General features: G+C 33.7%; 1 protein-coding gene across 3 annotated transcripts in view; it reads right to left on the bottom strand.

The window, feature by feature from the left end:
- The window catches only part of CALCRL (calcitonin receptor like receptor), a 103,675-nt gene that overhangs the window by 17,272 nt on the left and 68,036 nt on the right, over positions 1–18,367 (bottom strand). For all 3 annotated transcript variants that reach the window (XM_049615367.1, XM_049615366.1, XM_049615365.1), the window contains one exon: positions 2,129–2,255. In XM_049615367.1, coding sequence (XP_049471324.1) covers positions 2,129–2,255 — 127 coding nt within the window. The remainder of the gene's footprint in view (positions 1–2,128; positions 2,256–18,367) is intronic.

Below are 18,367 nucleotides of genomic sequence, written 5' to 3'. Positions count from 1 at the left end.
GTCTTACAATTCTAATTTTGTTTTCATGATTATACACAATGCTTTCTACCTGAAGGACATTGATAAAACTTCGTCTCCCATTAAATACATTGGCAGAATGCATAACATTAAATTTTAAATAAAGTATCTTGATGTCAAACACAACATTATATTAACAAGTCTTCTCAAAGGTAATAATGAGTTATTCAATTATATTCTATAGAAATAATGGACTTCAGCTTCAAATTTTTTACCTGTTATAGTTTTTAGATATGCACATCTAATTGGGCTTCTTACTACTAACTTCCCTTAAAAATAGAAATCTATCAGCCACCATGATAAAAAGACTTAAAACATGCTTCACAAACATATTTTTATGAAGGGCATTGCTGATATAAACAAACAATAAATTTTCCAAGAATACATGAAGAACAACTATATTATAGCTTGCAATTTGCACATTAAATACAATATCCTCATATCTAAATGTAAGATTTATCATCTCTTGCTCTGCAGCTTCTTGACAAAACTCCTAATCTCTTTGCTGTAGAGAAATTCACTCTTAAATGATAGCCCAGTAGCCAGTTTTTTTATATTGTTAATTATATCCCAGTGTGTTTCCTCACCCAGTGATGTTAGAGTGGAACATATACAAGATGAAGCAATCCGGATACATATGTGCAAACAATGCAGGGAATCTTAGCATTTTGGAAATAACCCCAATACAGACATAAAACACATAGGAGAGTATTGTTTATTGGCCCATTGAGTGGAAATTCCTTCCCTTCCCTGATTTCAGTAACTAGATAACTTAATCTTTAAAAAAACACTTTATATACACAATACATATCCACTCCTCCAAAAATCCATATCCAAAACTGTAGTATGGATTCTACAAACATTACAAAAGCAGATGATTTTAAATACTTGAATATATGTTTGTTATTTTTGGAGATACTTTGATTTAAATATAGCTCACATGTACATATAGTTTACATAAAATGTGTGCATTTGTATAAGTAAACTTGTGTTTATGTTTTAAAATATGGCTTTTATATTATGACAGTCTCTGTGCTTATTTCTGTGTATCTTTTGATACTCATCCTAAAAATTGTGTTTCCAGAAACAGACCCATAAATACAGAGAACAAGCTATTGTTACTAGAGATGGAAAGTAGGAGAGCCGGGAGATGGGCAAAATGGGTGAAGGGAGTTGGGAGGCACAGGCTTCCATCCTATGGAATGAATAAGTCATGGGAATGAAAGGTATAGCATAGAAAATATAGTCAATGGTATTGTAATAGTGATGTACAGCGACAGGTGAGAGCTACACTTGTGGTGAGAAAAGCATATAGTGTTGTTGAATCACTATGTTATACACCTAAAACTAATGTAACATTGTGTGGAAACTGTACTTCAATAAAAATTTTTTTAAAGAAAAAAATTGTACTTCCAAAGGTGTTATAGAGAAACAATTTATAAATATTTGCCTAGATAATGAAGACTTAGTAGTCCTTTAAAAATTTAATGTAAAGAAGTTTAATGTATAAGTCATTTTCCTCTAGTTTTATCAACTATTTAAAGTCAGTCTGATCCCAAATGTAGGATAGGAATTTTTCTATTACCATGTCTTGTTTTTTCTAACTACACAATTATTTGCTTTGATTAATTTTTAAAATTCAACTGAGTAGATGTTATGTGGTCATAAATTCTTATGTCCCACTAGCAGCAGGACCCTAAGCATAAAATGAGGTAAATTATATATATATATATATATATATATATATATATATATATCTTATATATGATATGTATATGTATCATATATAAATAATTTAAGCATAGAAATGTATTCTTCCTTTTGATAGTCAACTTTTATAACCTGGGAAAGATTGAGATGTATTTACCTATATACATCTATATACATATATACCTATATTTACCTATATACCTATATACATATATACCTATATTTACCTATATCTCCATATGCCAGACCCTATTTTGTGTGTGTACACACACACACACACATATGTATTTATACACACTTACATATATCAGGACACCCCCCCCCACCCACGCACCCACCACTGTTCACATTTCTTTCCCTCTAACCTTTGAACCTAAGGATACAATCTCATTTTACTTACAGGATTTGTGGCCACTAAAGCCTGGTTGTTGGCCACTGCAGTGAGATGAATGATTGTTACAACAGAGTTACAAACAAAGGAGAAAAATAGATTTTTGTGCAAGGTAATCCTTTGGCAACTTAGGCTCCTAAAAGGCAAGAGAAATCACATATTTTATTTTTTTTAATAATAGTTCAAATGAGATACATTCACAGTTCATAGCAGCTGCTGCAAATATGGAAAAATTCTTTTTTCTCCCCAAGATTCACTCAATAAAATCTTAATTAGGGAAAACCTATAATGCTTTAAAACAGAGACAAATGAGTTGCTTCAGTATGGGGAGACACACATAGGAACAGGAAATTGGCCTATACAGGACCTCTACATAAATTTCTTCTATTAATCTCTTACCATGGTTAATATTTTAATTTATTCTGAAAAATGTAGAAACTGAGATTCAGTGAAGTTAGATAATGGATTAAAAAATCCTACAACTAATTAATTTGAAAACTTTGGGTCTGTCAGATTCTCACACAGATAATGCTCTTTTCACTATACCACATAGGTTTTCCTGTTTATATAGCCTGTTTATGATTGTGGTTGTCCTGTTTATAGAGCCTCTGTGTGGTGGTAGTGAGTATGCATACCAAGCATGAGAAAGATAACACTGTATTCAGAATAGATAAACTGATAAAAATATAGACTTAGCAATCAATGAGATTGTTCAGCTCTACTGAATTTTTTTCTAATTGGCCCAGTCATATGTGAGATATGAAAATATTACCTCCTTTTACTGGAGGTCTTCCTATGTAAAATTAAATAAATTAAATAAATTTTAGGAAAAGTCATTATTAATGACAGGAAATACTATTCCTCAGATTGAATCCACATCTACCTTACCAGATTGTCCACATATGACTGAATTACTTATGCTCAAAGACCAACTCAAGTTCTTTCTTCTTCAAGAAGCATTTATTTGAGGGTTTATTATGGGTAACGTTTTAAACTACTAGAAAAGAATCCTTTTGAAACTGAATAACTATATCAAAACTAAACAAATGTAGGAAGATATGAGGAAGGATTTCATTACAGAAATTAATATGGTCAATTTAGATAATCTATCCTGTAGAACACAAACTAATGACTTCTACTTTGGAAACTTTAAGAAGATTTTAACTTAATTTTATCACTATATCACTTTATCCTAAGTAAACTATGTGCCCAGGATACTATAGTTAGGGTGGGATGCCAAGGTTTTCTATATTTAAAAATGCAAAGTTTAAGCTATATTGTCTCTGAAATTTCTTCCAGCTATAGATCTGTGATTTTATATATAGCTTTAGTATTTTAAAGGGTCTAGAAGTGAATTCAATCCAAATCCGTATTCACTTACATGCCTTCCACAGAAGTGGGTGCTATGAGGGAGGCAATGAAAAGTCTTCATGAATGAGATGGCTCTTAAGTCAATCATTGAGCATAAGACAGTTATATGCGACAAGTATGTGAAATCCAGCTGGAACCCTTCAGAATAGAAACAGCTGAGACCTGCTCGTGTTTTCACATTCGAGAGTCCTTGATTTGACTTTGCAGTGCGTGAGGTAGGGAGGTGTAGACAGGGACCAAAAAACAGAGCATAGATGATATTCTATAGAAAGAAGAATCTCCAAAAATTTTTTTTTTTTTTTTAACAGAGAAGTGGCATGACTGCTGTTACTATTTAAGTAAAGTCAACATTGATACAAAGATGGCTCTCTTTTGATAAAATACCACAGCAGTGACAAGTGTTTTATGTTCGCGGAGAGTGAAGAAAATTAATGAGTGTGAGAAAAGACCTAGTAAAGAATATTCTTTTCAGGATCATTTATATTATGTATAGTTTATTTATGTATTTATTTTTATTTTTATTTTGTAATTGATCACTCGTCTATGATGAGCATTATGAACATGTAAAATATGTCCACATGGTCTTATTTTAAAATGCCTTCCTTGAGTTTATTCTGTGTCTGTGCAGTGCCAATTATTTTTAGAGAAAAACTGCTCACCCATGCAAATATACACTTTTTTTTCATAACAGAATTTGAATAACTCAGCTACCATCATGGGAAAAATAAAATGTTTTCCTTAGCTGGGCTATTTTGCCCCTTTCTGCTGAATGCACTTATATTTGGGTCCGTTGGTTAAGACATATATATAAACACAAAATTTCATAGTTTTCAAATTATGGCCAAAATACTAGGAAGGTTTGCTTAGACAGAAAATAAGAAATGTTTGTAAAGAGTAAGTTGGAATGAAGGAAAACAAACACTAAAGAAGGCTTTTAAAAATGACAATTCGTAATAGAAGAGCCAAAAGATAAGCTAAGGGACATAAAATGCACAGCATTTATATTATGACTGTTGGGATTCGTAATATTCACATGTGCAAAGATTAAAAATAAATAAAATGGAATACTAACTAATTAGCTGAAAGTAATTTAAACTTTCTTTGTGTGCACTTAAGCTTCCTTTTTTCCTCTATGATTGTGTATATCTCTGTTCCTTTCAGAATCCCCTCCTTTCTGATGACTGCTTCTACCTCAATCTCATTTGAAAGTTAAGGACGTAAAAACGAGCTGCCTGCATCTATTCTCTTCTAAAGATGTAGCTATTTTGAGTCTAGTAGCAAAAACAAACAAAAAGAACAGCTTCTTATTCTCTTACTCTGTGATAAAGAGAGATACTGCATTTCTTCCTTTAGAACACAAATAAAGCCATATGATGGGTAAAAGTTGAAATAATAGAATGAACTCCTATTATAAATAAAATATTTAATATAAAAACCAAACAAATACTTAAGAGGATGCATGAAATCATTTCAGTACAGAGACATAAAGCTTATTTTGAGTGTTTTACAAAATTGTCTAAATAATATGGGCAACATAGATAATCCACCCTATAGAATTCAAGCCAAATACTTTGTTTTATGAACCCTGATATCCAGTTTAGCTGTCCATATTGTTGTCTTAAACTGAACCACTGCAAAATAAATTCACTTTGTGTTGTGTAAATATGTCCAACTATCTGTAATATTAACCTATAGCTATTGCTTTAGGTTCTTCCATTTCTTCCTCCAGGTTCTGTGCAACTTAAATGCAGACAGATGCTGTCCCACACATGCTTTCTATCAAGGCCTAGTGGTAAAAATGCTCAAATGTTTCTAGTGCTGCATATTGTTTTTCTCTAAACATATTCATTAACACATGTAAGTACATCAGTACAAATAAAATCAATTGGTAAATGAAAACCAAAATACATCCTTGGTAAACACATTGGTTTCTTTAAATAAAACTCTAAAAATATTCAGGTATTTTTTTTCAAATGCAACCAATTTCACCTACTGTAAATTTTAAAATGTGCTTCTTTTACTCAAAATATTAAAACAATTGTTTCATACACTTGGAGAATGTTTCACAAAACACTCTTTGTTTTAATGTTATAGTATCCCTTCCTATCCTAGCATAGCCATAGAATACAAAATGTGGTTTGTGGGTTTGGATTGTTTCCATTTCATATTCTTATATATGATTATTTTAGAGTGTATTTTTTAATGTTTATTTATTTATTTTGAGAGAGACGGGGGGAGAGAGAGAGAGAGAGAGAGAGAGCGAGCTCAAGCAGGGGAGAGGCAGAGAGATGGGGGGAGAGGGAGAATCCCAAGCAGACTCTACAGTGTTAGCGATGAGACTGACAAGAGGCTTGATCTCACTAACCATGATTTCATGACCTGAGCCAAAATCGAGTTGGACGCTTAATTGACTGAGCCAGCCAGGCGCCCCAGAATCTATTTCAACGTGCAATTTGACAATCAGAGTGTTAGAGGCAGTTGATGTAAGTGTGTCAACAAATCATCATACCTCGTGTGTAATCTAACTATGCCTCTCAGTTCTCTTTTGGAACAATTAGAAGCAGGTCGTATCAAGTCAGTACACATATTTCCGAGTGGGTTTTGAAACCTGGCCTGAGAATGAATCTGGACTGTATTACCTACTGATATTATGATTTAGGGTAAGTTATTTAAAAACTCTAATCCCTGGTTTCTGCATCTGTAATATAGGGATAACAATACTTCATAAGATTGAATGAAAGGTGGAGTGAGATAAATCATGTCTAGTGTTTTTAGCATAATATCTCACCCATGTTAAGTTAGCTATTTTTTTTAACACAGTTGTCATATGGCTGATTTTATTCAAGTTCTCCAGTGTTGGTTTTCTCTCACAAACAATAAAATAGCATCAAGTTTTAGTAACCTAAAACTGCCCATGTTTTAAGTAATACAATGAAACAAAAATTGCCATCTTTTTGTTACAAAGCAAAAGGATTTAGCATTAGAAAGATAATTTACATGTGATGAAGAGCAGGAGACCAAGCAACCTGAATTATCTTCCTAGGCATTTCATCCTTCCCAGAGTTGCCTCCAAATGACTGCTTTCATTATCATACAGGCCCCAAGTATTATGCTGTCCCATATTCAAAGTTCTGCCACACTATGAACAAAATATGTTGCCTTTGCTTCCCATTTGGTTTTGACCTAAGATAGAAATTTCCAAACTACTTTCACTCAATACTAATCCTGAGCAAAACTAGTAAGGGAAAGAGGAAATATAAACAATATAAGAATAGCCCAGTCTAAAAAGTACTGCTTTCTTATGCTAGTGTATCTAATTTAATTTCTTAATGCTCAGCTCTTTTCCCAAGACAACATTAACCATGTATCTGAGAGGAAAGTCCAGGCTAATCTGAACGTAGCTAAGAAACAGGCAGAAATCAATACATGTATTACAAGGGAAAGTCGGCGCACCTGGGTGACTCTGTTGGTTAAGCGTCCAACTTTGGCTCAGGTCATGATCTCATGGTTTGTGAGTTCGAGCCCCGCATCGAGCTTTGCGCACTAACAGTGTGGAGCCTGCTTGGGATTCACTCTCTCTTTCTCTCTCTCTGCCCTCCCCCCACTCTGTCTCTCTCTCAAAATAAATAAATAAACTTAAAAAAAAAAAAGGAAAATCAGTGTGGTTATTTTTTGTCTACTGAAGGGAACCTTGAGTTGATGGATTCACCTGGATAGGTATGACACAAAATACACATAACCTCTATCAATAGATCTCTTTGGAGGCTGCTTCTAATCCATTTAATCAGATTAGGAAGAGTATAAGAGTGTTTCAACCAAAGTGCTCAATGAAAGTCCTTCTGGAGGGAAATGGTTGCTCTTCTCTATCATGCTCCCTTCTCCTTTGCCCCTGCCTTTCAAGGTTGCTCAGTTAAGATAACATATGAATATGGGCTGCCTAAGGAACAGATGTGCACATTTTGTGTGGCCAGAAGGCTTTCTCATGTGTGAGCTGCCCCATGCAAGAGTTCCTCCTGCTCTTCTAACGGGCAGGAAACCAAGAGAAGAAACAGGCTTTCTGAATGACTGTGATTCTTACACTCCCCCAAAAGACCCTTTTAGAGATAAAATTTGCAATAATGGCAGCCACCATTTATTGAACTTTTAGAATAGACACAGAGGTAAGTACTTCACACTCATTATATGATGTAATAACCCTCTGAAATATCATTATCCTTTAATAAAATTGAAGTAAGTTGCTCCAGGTCACAATCCTATTAAGTGATCTGTTGAATTTGAATTTTGAATTTTGAGAAAATAATAAAGCTTCTGTCTCTTTCAGTATTCATTTAATCACTTATAACTATTTATTGATGTATAAGTAATATATTGTGTAATATTTTTGGTATTGAAGAAACAGTTGTGAATAATACAGATGTCACTCAGGTGGAGGGTAAATTCACACATAAATTACATCACGTAATTCCTGTTAGTGTTATATCCTTTTTAGAAATTAAAATAGGATTAAGAAATAGATAAAGACTGGGGCAGAGTCAGGGGAGACACAAGATAGAAATGAAACAGGAGAAGAATATGGGAGAAAAGCATTCCAAGGAGATTAAGAAGTTACTCTGAGTCAAAGTTCAAAAAAAAAAAATTGAGCTTAGAGTTTTTAAGGGGCACAAAGGACGGGTGAAAAAAGGCATAAGGCAAGACTCCACATTGTTTTTTTTTCTATTCTAAGGTGAAGAAAATTAAAGAGTATAATTTACTAAATGATTTTTGATTCTGAAGCTCATACTCTTTTGTGTTACATTTCAGTGTTCTATTAGCAAATGTTAGCAGCATACTGTTCAGTCATTTTTGGGTTTTGTTTTCCCTAACTACTAAAAAGATGCTATACTTTAAAGGGTTTACTTTGGCTTTCTTCTAATATATAGTCATATCCATGGGTACAGTCTAGGAAAATAACTATGCCTGCAAGAGTGGAAAACCAAATTGCAAAAAATATCAGTTTGGGGTTCTCTATCTCAAATCATTATTTATGTTCTCTATCTCAAATTATTAACTTTTAACCCATTCAAATGACTGTATCAAGCAGTGAATCACTCGTTTTCTTAGAATGATTTGTCATTCTATTTCCATGAAAATTTGTGATGCCTAAATAGTGCTTGTTTCAACTTACACAAGCAAAATCGATTAAAAATACCTATAAAGAAGTTACATATTGATTAGAAATAATAACAGAAATATGTGATGTTTAACATTCAGTTAATAAGTTTGCTGTTTTCAATAAGTCCAAATTATTTAATTCAGTTAATTTACTTTAATTTCTATACCTGGGACTCTTCTCCATAAACCAGTAATAGCAATTATGTCATAGTGTAACTGGTTTTTGTTAGAGTAAATTTATTACTTCTTGTACTACTGTCTCCTTACTCAGCTCTGATACTCTAATGTGGAAATGCAATGCTTTTATTATTTAATTACAATGGGCATACTTAAAAAACTTTCCAACCAAGACTCACATTACTGAGTAGGAATGTTTTCACTTCTCACTGTGTTTAGTTTGAGGGAGATGGATTTCAGCACATTGATTGAAATTCACTAATTTGGAAATAGACTGCATGTGACCTAATGAAATGTTACTTGAAATACTGCGGTTAATTAACCATTATTCAATGTTAAGCTGAAGGACACCTGGGAAACATGCAGCAGAATAAAATATGTCTCAGAACCATAGTGCCTAACAAACTTACATTGAATGAAATGTACCAAAAAGTTGAGAGAGCAAGGATGATTCTGGATAGGCAATGAGAAGTATGTTACTCAGGGACCACTTGATGACTGTTTCCGAACTCAGTCATTGTCAAACCTCTGACGGGGCAGGTTTGCCAGATTTTAAACAACTTATGTAAGTGAAAAGTTCTAATTTGCCAAGACAAATACATCAGGCTGTGGTTTGTAGAGTAAGACTCTTTCTTGTCTATGTTCCTATGTAGAATTTCTTTAAATAGTTAGCTTTGTTTAAAACTGACTTGAAGATGGAATCATGAACAGTTTTCAGGAGAAAGTTTATAACTTAAAGAAGAAAATGATACTTTATCTAGTTTCAAGAGATATATGAAGAAACTGGAAGTGAGATAAGTGTTCACAATATTGATTGAATATATTCAGATATGATCTAAGGAAAAAAAGGTGAGATCTGGATCATTTATCCTGAAGAACATAAATATAAGCATTAAAGGATTATTTTATTAAGAAAGCTTTAGCCTATCGACTGGATAGATTTTTTGCTGCATTTTATTTAGGGCCTTATCTCAACTACCTAGAAATGACATCATTGTCTATAGGGTTGCAAATGTGCAACTTGGCTTTGGAATTACTTGGAATCAATGTCTGAAATGTCAGCAAAATTAAGATGTAAAAAAAAAAAAAAGTACCACTTTTTCCCCCCTACAAGTCAGTGTTATATATGCTCTTTTATGTGCAAGAAGACAGAGCCCTTTATCTGGGTAAGAGCAAGATTTGCTATGCTCTCAAATTTTAAACATTAATTAAAATATAATTTATAACTAATTCTGGTAAAGTTTATTTATTTATTTTATCTAAAGGGTTGTGCTTTGTTTTTCCAAGGATCATTATGAGTAAGAGTCATTGCCTCTCAGGGCTTGGCAAATCCCAAAGCTCTGTCTCTCTCTTCCCCTCCCTTTCAGTTCCCTTTCTTTTTATCTCTCACTCTCTTTCCTTTAATTGGCTCTAATATAAAACTGAAGTATATCTGGTAAATAGTGTTTCGTGTTCTCTGTTTCTAATTTAAAGCATGCCTGAGTGGTAGACTTTTTCTTTTCTTTCTGTAAATAAAAAATAACAAACAGAACCCTAAGTTGACTTTTTATTTGGTTCTTGGTTTTTATTAGGATGGGCCAGTACCTCTGAATTAACAAACAGAAAAAAAAAAAAATGTCACCTCTACCAAAGACTAAGCAGAAATGACTGTAGCAGGAGGAACTGAGTTAAGAAGCAGAAAAGAGATATTGATAGCTTTTTCATAACAATGATATATGTGAAACATCAACTCCTATAGGATGTTTCCAGGTTGGTGGTAAGAAAGCTAAATTTCCAGTGCTCTTGACTATTTGAACATGCTTAATTAACCATTCAATTCAGTATTTTCTGAGGTGGTTTTGACCTTTCTTCAACCTACTTACAAAGTATCCTATATTGTTTTACACAGATTCTTCTACTGATTAGAATTTTAAGGAATTTTAATTTCTTTGTCGATGGAGACAAAGAAGGCCAGACAAACTCAAGGGACTTGGTGAAGGTCACAGATAAGTCATGGGAAAGTCAGTCTTAGAAATAAGATTCCAAGTCAGTTCATGCCTTTCATTTTTCAAAAATGTATTAAGTGCCTACTATGAGCAAGGTCTTGTGCTAACCCCTGGAATGGGTTTTAAAAAACGCAGAGATGATTTGTGCTCTCACAGGACTAACTTCAGGATATTCTTTCCACTACTTGTTGCTCAGTGGATAGTTGTTTTTGACGGATAGTGGCTTTTACTGTTTTGAGGAATATATAGTAGAAGTATCTTAAAATAAAAGTCTAGACATTCTTTAGTATGGTTTCAAGTACTGAGTAAGCTAGGTGGTATCTTGTGGGCATAAAGAGTTTACTTATTTTTGACTAACTTAAGTTTTTCTAATATGATTATACTAATATTTTACTTATAAAATTTTTCACTCATTTACTTATTTTTCTACATGAACATAACAATTTCTTTATAAGTGTCATACATACAAAACTAAAAATTGTGTCCTTCGATTTTGTTTTTAAAGTGCCCATATTGTTATGATAGGCCTATCAGGGCTAAAAATTTATATAAAAATCTTTTAATGGACTAATAAGAAAGAGTGATAACTATGCCAATAATAGTGTTTCCAAATTAGACACTCCACTTAGCACTGAACATATACTATGTCAGTCCTTATACCAAACCTGTGATATAGATACCTATAGAGTTTGCATTTTAAAGATACGAAATGGAGGATTACAGAAATGAAAGAACTTGCTGCATTGCAGGTGAGTGACAAAGGTGGGTTCTGAGACTAAAGGTGCCTGTTTAGAGAACATACTCTTACACACTGTTGTGTAAGGAAGGATGTCTAGATATATGAAAAAGTGTGTAGAATGCTACACCTGGGTCTTACTTGAAGGGGGGTTTTCACATTTTATCTAAAGCCTAAGAATGTATAATTAAAAAAGAAAAATTAATTTGTACTTTTACTTCATTTTGTTTAAACTCTCCATTTTTAAAAGGTGATTAAAGTCAAATAAAATTACTAAGCCAAGTAGAAAGAACACAAATTGGGAGGAAGTCTGGATAACTTAATTAACTACTTAAAACCAGCTAATCTCTTCACTGATTGTTTACAGTTTTTACCTGTGGAAATTTTACCCATCATTTAACACTTATTTCAGTGTTAAAGTGAGATTATCGACTCAGGAATCTTCTGATTCTATGAGTCAGAATGAGTCTTTCCTTCCTCTGTCTTCCCATAGCTCTTTGTACCTCCACAGTAGCTTTTTTTTTTTTCTTTTTCCACTTTGGATTACTATCAGATAGGGATAATGTTATGGGGCACCTGCATGGCTTGGTTGATTAAGTGACCAACTCTTTTGTTGTTTAACATTTTTAGAAGTTTATTTAATTATTTTTGAGGGAGACAGAGCAGGGGAGAGGCAGAGAGAGGAGAGAGAGAGAAACCCAAGCAGGCTCCATGGTGTCAGCACAGAGCCCAATATGGGGCTAGATCTCATGAATCATGAGATTATGGCCTGAGCTGAAATCAAGAATTGGATGCTTAACCAAGTCACTCAGGTACCCCAGGCAACCAACTTTTGATTTGGGCTCAGGTCTTGATCTCACGGTTGTGAGGTCAAGCCCTGTGTCAGGCTCCTTGAGGGTGTGGAGCCTGCTTGAGATTCTCTCTCTCCCTCTCTCTTCTGCCCCTCCCCCACTTGCATGTATGCTCTCTCAAAAAAATTTTTTTTTAATTTGTTGAAAGAATAGAATAGAAAAGGGTAATATTAGATGAGTATATAGTTCAGTCTCTATGCCTACATGTTGGATACAGTCCAATGACACAGTTAGTACCTCTTTCTTACCATTTATTGAGAGATTGCTACAGGCCAGGTACCATGTAAGGTTTCTTTGCCCAGTATTTTAAACATTATGACTCATTACAAAAACAAACAAACAAACAAACAAACAAACAAAACCCCTGATGCTTACTGAAAAGCAGAACCAGGCTAAATCCATACTATTAGTAAGTGCTGATGGCAAGATTTGAATATATCCCATATTTGTAATTACTGTATTACACTATCCATTAAAACTAACATAAACCTGAAATCAAGTACACATTTCTCATTTTCATACACCATTTAATATCTTTTTTAGTTCATTATAGAGAATGAACAGTTAATTGCAGTTTTTAAATAAACTTTTAGCATAAGCAATGTAATTGAAAATCTTAATTTTTCTTTAATGTAAAAGCCAACAACCAAATTCTGTGTACTGTCAAGACACTCATTGGCTTTGACAAGGTTTTGTCTATGTAGCATGCTATATATCATTCATAAAAGAGTGACATTTTTAGCAAATAAGAGATACATGGATTTATTGCTTACAGTGCTCTTGATTAAAAAATCTGCTTTCTTTCTAAAAAAAAATAAGGCCTGTTTACATTGTAATATGAGGACAATATTTGGGGCAACAAAAAATTTCTGGCTTCTCTTTTAAAATGAAGTATGAATCTACAGATTGTATCTTTAAAGCTAAAGTACTTAGCATATATATACATAATTCCAGCTTAAAAAAATGTTTTTCCATAGAGAAAATAAACTCTGAAGTTTTAAGTTTTAAGACTTCAAGTAAAAATGAAAATTACTCGTGAGTATTGGTTGAATAGTGTTTGCATTAAAAAAATTTTTTTTAATGTTTATTTATTTTTGAGAGAGAGAGAGAGAGAGAGACAGAGCATGAGCAGGGGAGGGGCAGAGAGAGAGGGAGACACAGAATCTGAAGCAGGTTCCAGGCTCTGAGCTGTCAGCACAAAGCCCGACGCTGGGCTCAAACTCATGAACCGTGAGATCATGACCTGAGCCGAAGTCGGCCACTTAACGCCTCCAATAGTGTTTGGATTTTTAAATAAAACATACCTAAATATAGGGACGCCTGGGTGGCTCAGTCGGTTACGCATGGGACTTCGGCTCAGGTCATGATCTCACTTCTGGGAGTTGAGCCCCGCGTTGGGCTCTGTGCTAACAGCTCAGAGCCTGGAGCCTGCTTTGGATTCTGTGTCTCCTCCTCTCTCTGCCCCTCCCATGCTCATGCTCTGTCTCTATCTCTCAATAATAAATAAAGGTTAAAGATAATTTTCTTTTGAGAACCTAAATATAGATATAAAAATATTAAACCAGATTTTCTTTCAATTCCTAATCAATAATAAAGTTTTTCTGTATAGATTGCTTTTAGTTTGCAAAATACTTTCACAAATGCTAACTTTCCTGACACTGAAATTATGTATTTTGATTTTAAAAGTATTATTTTTTTAATTCTAATCCTCTTTAGTAAGTTACTCCTCATTCATAGACTTGGGTTTGGAAGTAGCATTACAGATCATTAGGTCTAACCAAGTATGGGAATACCCCATTTCAAAATTCTGATTAGACTGACATCTAATTTCTGTCTGAGTGACAGGAAGGTCAGTAGGTCAATTGGGGTTCATTATATTTTGTTTAGCTGTTAGAATTTTTTTTATAAATTGAGTCAAAAATTTTTTTGTTATTATATAAACTCTATTCCTAATTACAGTAATTGATATTCTTGAAGTCATCTATTGTGCCCCCTATGTTTTGTCTTTTTCTGGCTTACCATTTTTGATATGTTGACTCCCTGATCAGTGAACATTATTTTCTTCAATTGCTTTACTATCCTAATAAGCCAATTCTTGTAACACCCTCTTTCCTTTACAAAGTCAGTTCATAATGGACAGAGTAAATGACTGCTCTGATTAGAGATTTGGCATTGGATACTTTTCATTTATTGGGATAATTTGGCTTGTAGCATTGTTTTCACTTGGCAGTCCCACTGCTTCCTCATTAATTCACAGCAAGCATTTGGTCAACTAAATCATAGACTCACAAAAGCTTTGTCAATTTTGCATTCGACTTTATGGAATTAGTGTAGGAGTTTAGTTACATCCTTGCTAAATTCAAATTTGTTTGGGACCATAAGATTTGGTATTCTAGGAGACCATTGTTCTCTTTTTGACTACAGATTTTGGCATGCTATATAATTGTTATTCTTCTTAACTTCATGTCATTCAGATATTTAATGTGCTTGAATATTTTGGCTTATTATAAGCAAAATTAAAAAAAAAAGATTATTTAATCTGAAGGATCTCTGTTGTATTAGGTTTAAATCTACAGAGACAGGTGGTCTCCTAAATGGTAATTAAAAATTTACTCCACATGCGCTGTAGCTAGTCACAGTTTTAGAAATACTACAATAAGGAATTCAGGAAAATTTCACTGAGGAATTGATGTTCAAGTTCTGATCTGAAAGATGAATAAATTTAATTAGGCTGGGGTGGAAAGATAGGCAAGATATTCAACTATAGGATCAATTAATGATTTTGATTTCATATAAATTACAGCAGAAAGTTTAAGCTTTTTAAAGCAAAGGATGACAAAATCATATCTGTATTTGATCTAAGCTTTGAAAATATTCTGGCTTGCATTGTTTAGAATTCAATGAAGGTGGTAAAGGGGAACTTCCTGAGGCTAGTTAAGACAAGGTTGGTGGTGGTGGCAGCAGAGATAAACTAACTGGATCCATTGGAGGGCTGTTAGGAGGTGAAATCCAGAGTATGAGGAAGAATGATTAGGAAGAAGGTTGAGAAGGTGCCACAGATTGCCCCTAACTCACCTAGATTGCTGGTGGTGGTAATCTTGAAGATGGGTCACTCTGGGAGAAAAACTGCTTTGAGTTAGGAGGAGGTATGTATTATGAATTTTTTTCAAGCATATTGATATTCAGATACTTTTGAGATGATGTATTTGAAGAGCCATAAAAAGATATATACTCTTTGACCAAAAAAATCCCAAGTCTCTGGGAATGTAGCCTAAAAAAATAGTGCCAAATATGGGAAAAGTTATGGCTGAAAATGTCTGTTACAGTGTTTTTAATTAATAGGAAAAATTGGAAGTAATGTTACTATTTAAAACATGGGGAAATTTCATAAACTTTTGTCAGCTTACACAATGGAATATTATTTAGCCAAGTAAATAACTAAATAATAAACTGAAGAGTTTTAAAAACTCTTTAGAAAAAAAAAACAAAAACAAACAAACAAACAAAAAAATAAAAACTCTTTAGGGACATGGAAAGAATTATATAATGCTAAATTATAAAAATAGTTAAAATACTTTGCAATTAAAACTGTAAAAACAAATTAATATGAAATAAAACTACAAAAATCTAAGAAATTGCTCAATAGGATATTAAAATTACAGGTTTATATATTCTTTTCTTTATTTAAGAATTAGTAAAAAAAAAAGAATTAGTAACATGCTTAATTTTTTTTTATTTTTAAAAAAATGCAAATTTAAGTGCAAATCTTGTTTCTCAAGATTATAGTTTGTTTTAAGAATACATATTTTGGGGGTCCCTGGGTGGCTCAGTCCCACCACTTCAGCTCAGATCATGATCTCATGGTTCATGAGTTCAAGCCCTGCATGGGGCTCTCTGCTATCAGTGCAAAGTCTGCTTCAGATCCTCTATCCTGCTCTCTCAGCCTGTTCTCCCTCTCTCTGTCTCAACATCAATAAACTTTAATAAAAAAATTAAAAATTCATATTTTTAAGTTTATTTATTTATTTTTGAGAGAGAGAAAGAGTGCATGCACTTATGTGAGGACCAGAAGGAGAGGGAAAGAGAGAATCCCAAGCAGGCCCCATGCTCAGCACAGAGCCAACATGGGGCTCCAACTCACAAATGGCAAGATCAAGACCTGAAAAGAAATCAAGAGTAGGACTCTTCACTGACTGAGCCACCAGAGCACCTCAAGTTTGTTTTTAATTAAGGAATGAATTCTTTTTCCTAAGGTTAAAAATATTTAACAGTCATGCCTTTTTTCCCCAAGATTTGTAAAACAGTCTTAAACAGCTCTTATGATTCCTATTTTATGCCTTCAGGATAGAGGCTGACCTCCTTTATATTCAGTCATAATTGTTAAGTTTTATGTTTAAAAAAAAAGAAACTTGGCTAATATTAGTTACTTTTTAAAAATTTTTTAAAGTTTATTTATTTTTGAGAGGCAGAGACAGCCTGAGTGGGGGAGAGGCAGAGATGGAGAGAGAAAATTCCAAGCACACTCTATGAGGTCAGCACAGAGCGTGATGTGGAGCTTGAACTCATGAAACCATGAGGTCATAACCTGAGCTGAAACCAAGAGTCAGAGGCATAACCAACTGAGCCACCCAGGTGGCCCTAGTTACATTAAAATTTTTTTTAATGCTTATTTATTTTTGAGAGAGAGAGAGAGAGAGAGAGAGAGAGAGAGAGATTGCAAGTGGGGGAGGGGCAGAGAGAGAGAAGGAGACACAGAATCCGAAGCAGGCTCCAGGCTCTGAGCTGTCAGCACAGAGCCCCATGTGGGCTCAAAATCACGAACTGCGAGATCATGACCTGAGCCGAAGTTGGGCACTTAAGAGTCCACGGAGCCACCCAGGTGCCCCACCACTAGTTATATTTAAATTAATCCTTTCCATGTGTTGGTATGTTATGGTGTGGAGGATACGTAATTTTCGTGAACTAAAAATCTGAGTTCTAGGAGTACTGCATAAACTTAACAGCAATTAGCCATATCATTTAGTTCCAAGAGCCAAGACAGTCAGATTTTAAAATGTAGTATTTTTAAATTGTAAAGATTTGCCTTTAGAATTAGAAAGGATATGAACTATATTTTTGTGAAACTATTTAGTCATTTTATTACACTAAATGAGAATTTGAAATTTTAATTTTATTTTGTGTGTGTGTTTTTTTTTACATTTATTTATTTTTGAGAAACAAAATGAGACAAAGCGTGCATGGGAGAGGGGCAGAGAGAGGAGACACAGAATCTGAAGCAGGCTCTGGGCTCTGAGCAAGTGGTGAGCACACAGCCTGATGTGGGGCTTGAACCCATGAACTGTGAGATCATGACCTGTGCCAAAGTTGGACGCTCAACCGACTGAGGCACCCAGGCACCCCTATTTTGTGTTTTAAATTCACTAAATATTAACCAAGATTTATTACCATATTTTACCAGTAAGTTTGTTAGCATCAGCAACATTGCTTCACTTTGTCAATTAGCATAAATTATATATCATATGGACCAGAGGACTGTAAAAATTATCACTTTGGAAAATGGTTTATTTTCTATTTTTAGAAGAGATATTTTTAATCTATTATACAATCATAACAAAGTTTTTCCTACTCCAAAGATAGTATTCATTTAAAAAATCTTGTGTAAGCTAAGAGTATATATGAGTAAAGACATGAAGTTTTAATAAGCTGTATGTAAGCATCTGATATGACCTGACTAATTACAAATGCATTGAGAACTGGCAGTTGGTTTTCTCAAAAACCTTTTGGTAACTTGTTGCAAAATATAGTATAGTAAATCTAATTCTTTAAGAAGTGTTTTCCATATTTTAGGATAAAAATTCCTTTCAACTGACTTTTAATTAATGCTTAATTAGCTTTATTCAGAGTGGAGTTTTTTAAAGTCAGTTTCTTTCTTTTTTTTTTTTTTTTTTTTTTTTTTTATTTTTTGAGACAGAGAGAG

This window comes from Panthera uncia (genome assembly GCF_023721935.1).
Source record: "Panthera uncia isolate 11264 chromosome C1 unlocalized genomic scaffold, Puncia_PCG_1.0 HiC_scaffold_3, whole genome shotgun sequence".
Lineage (NCBI taxonomy): Eukaryota > Metazoa > Chordata > Mammalia > Carnivora > Felidae > Panthera > Panthera uncia.
The sequence above is the reverse complement of the archived record's forward strand: the minus strand, read 5'-3'. Positions and strand labels throughout refer to the sequence as shown.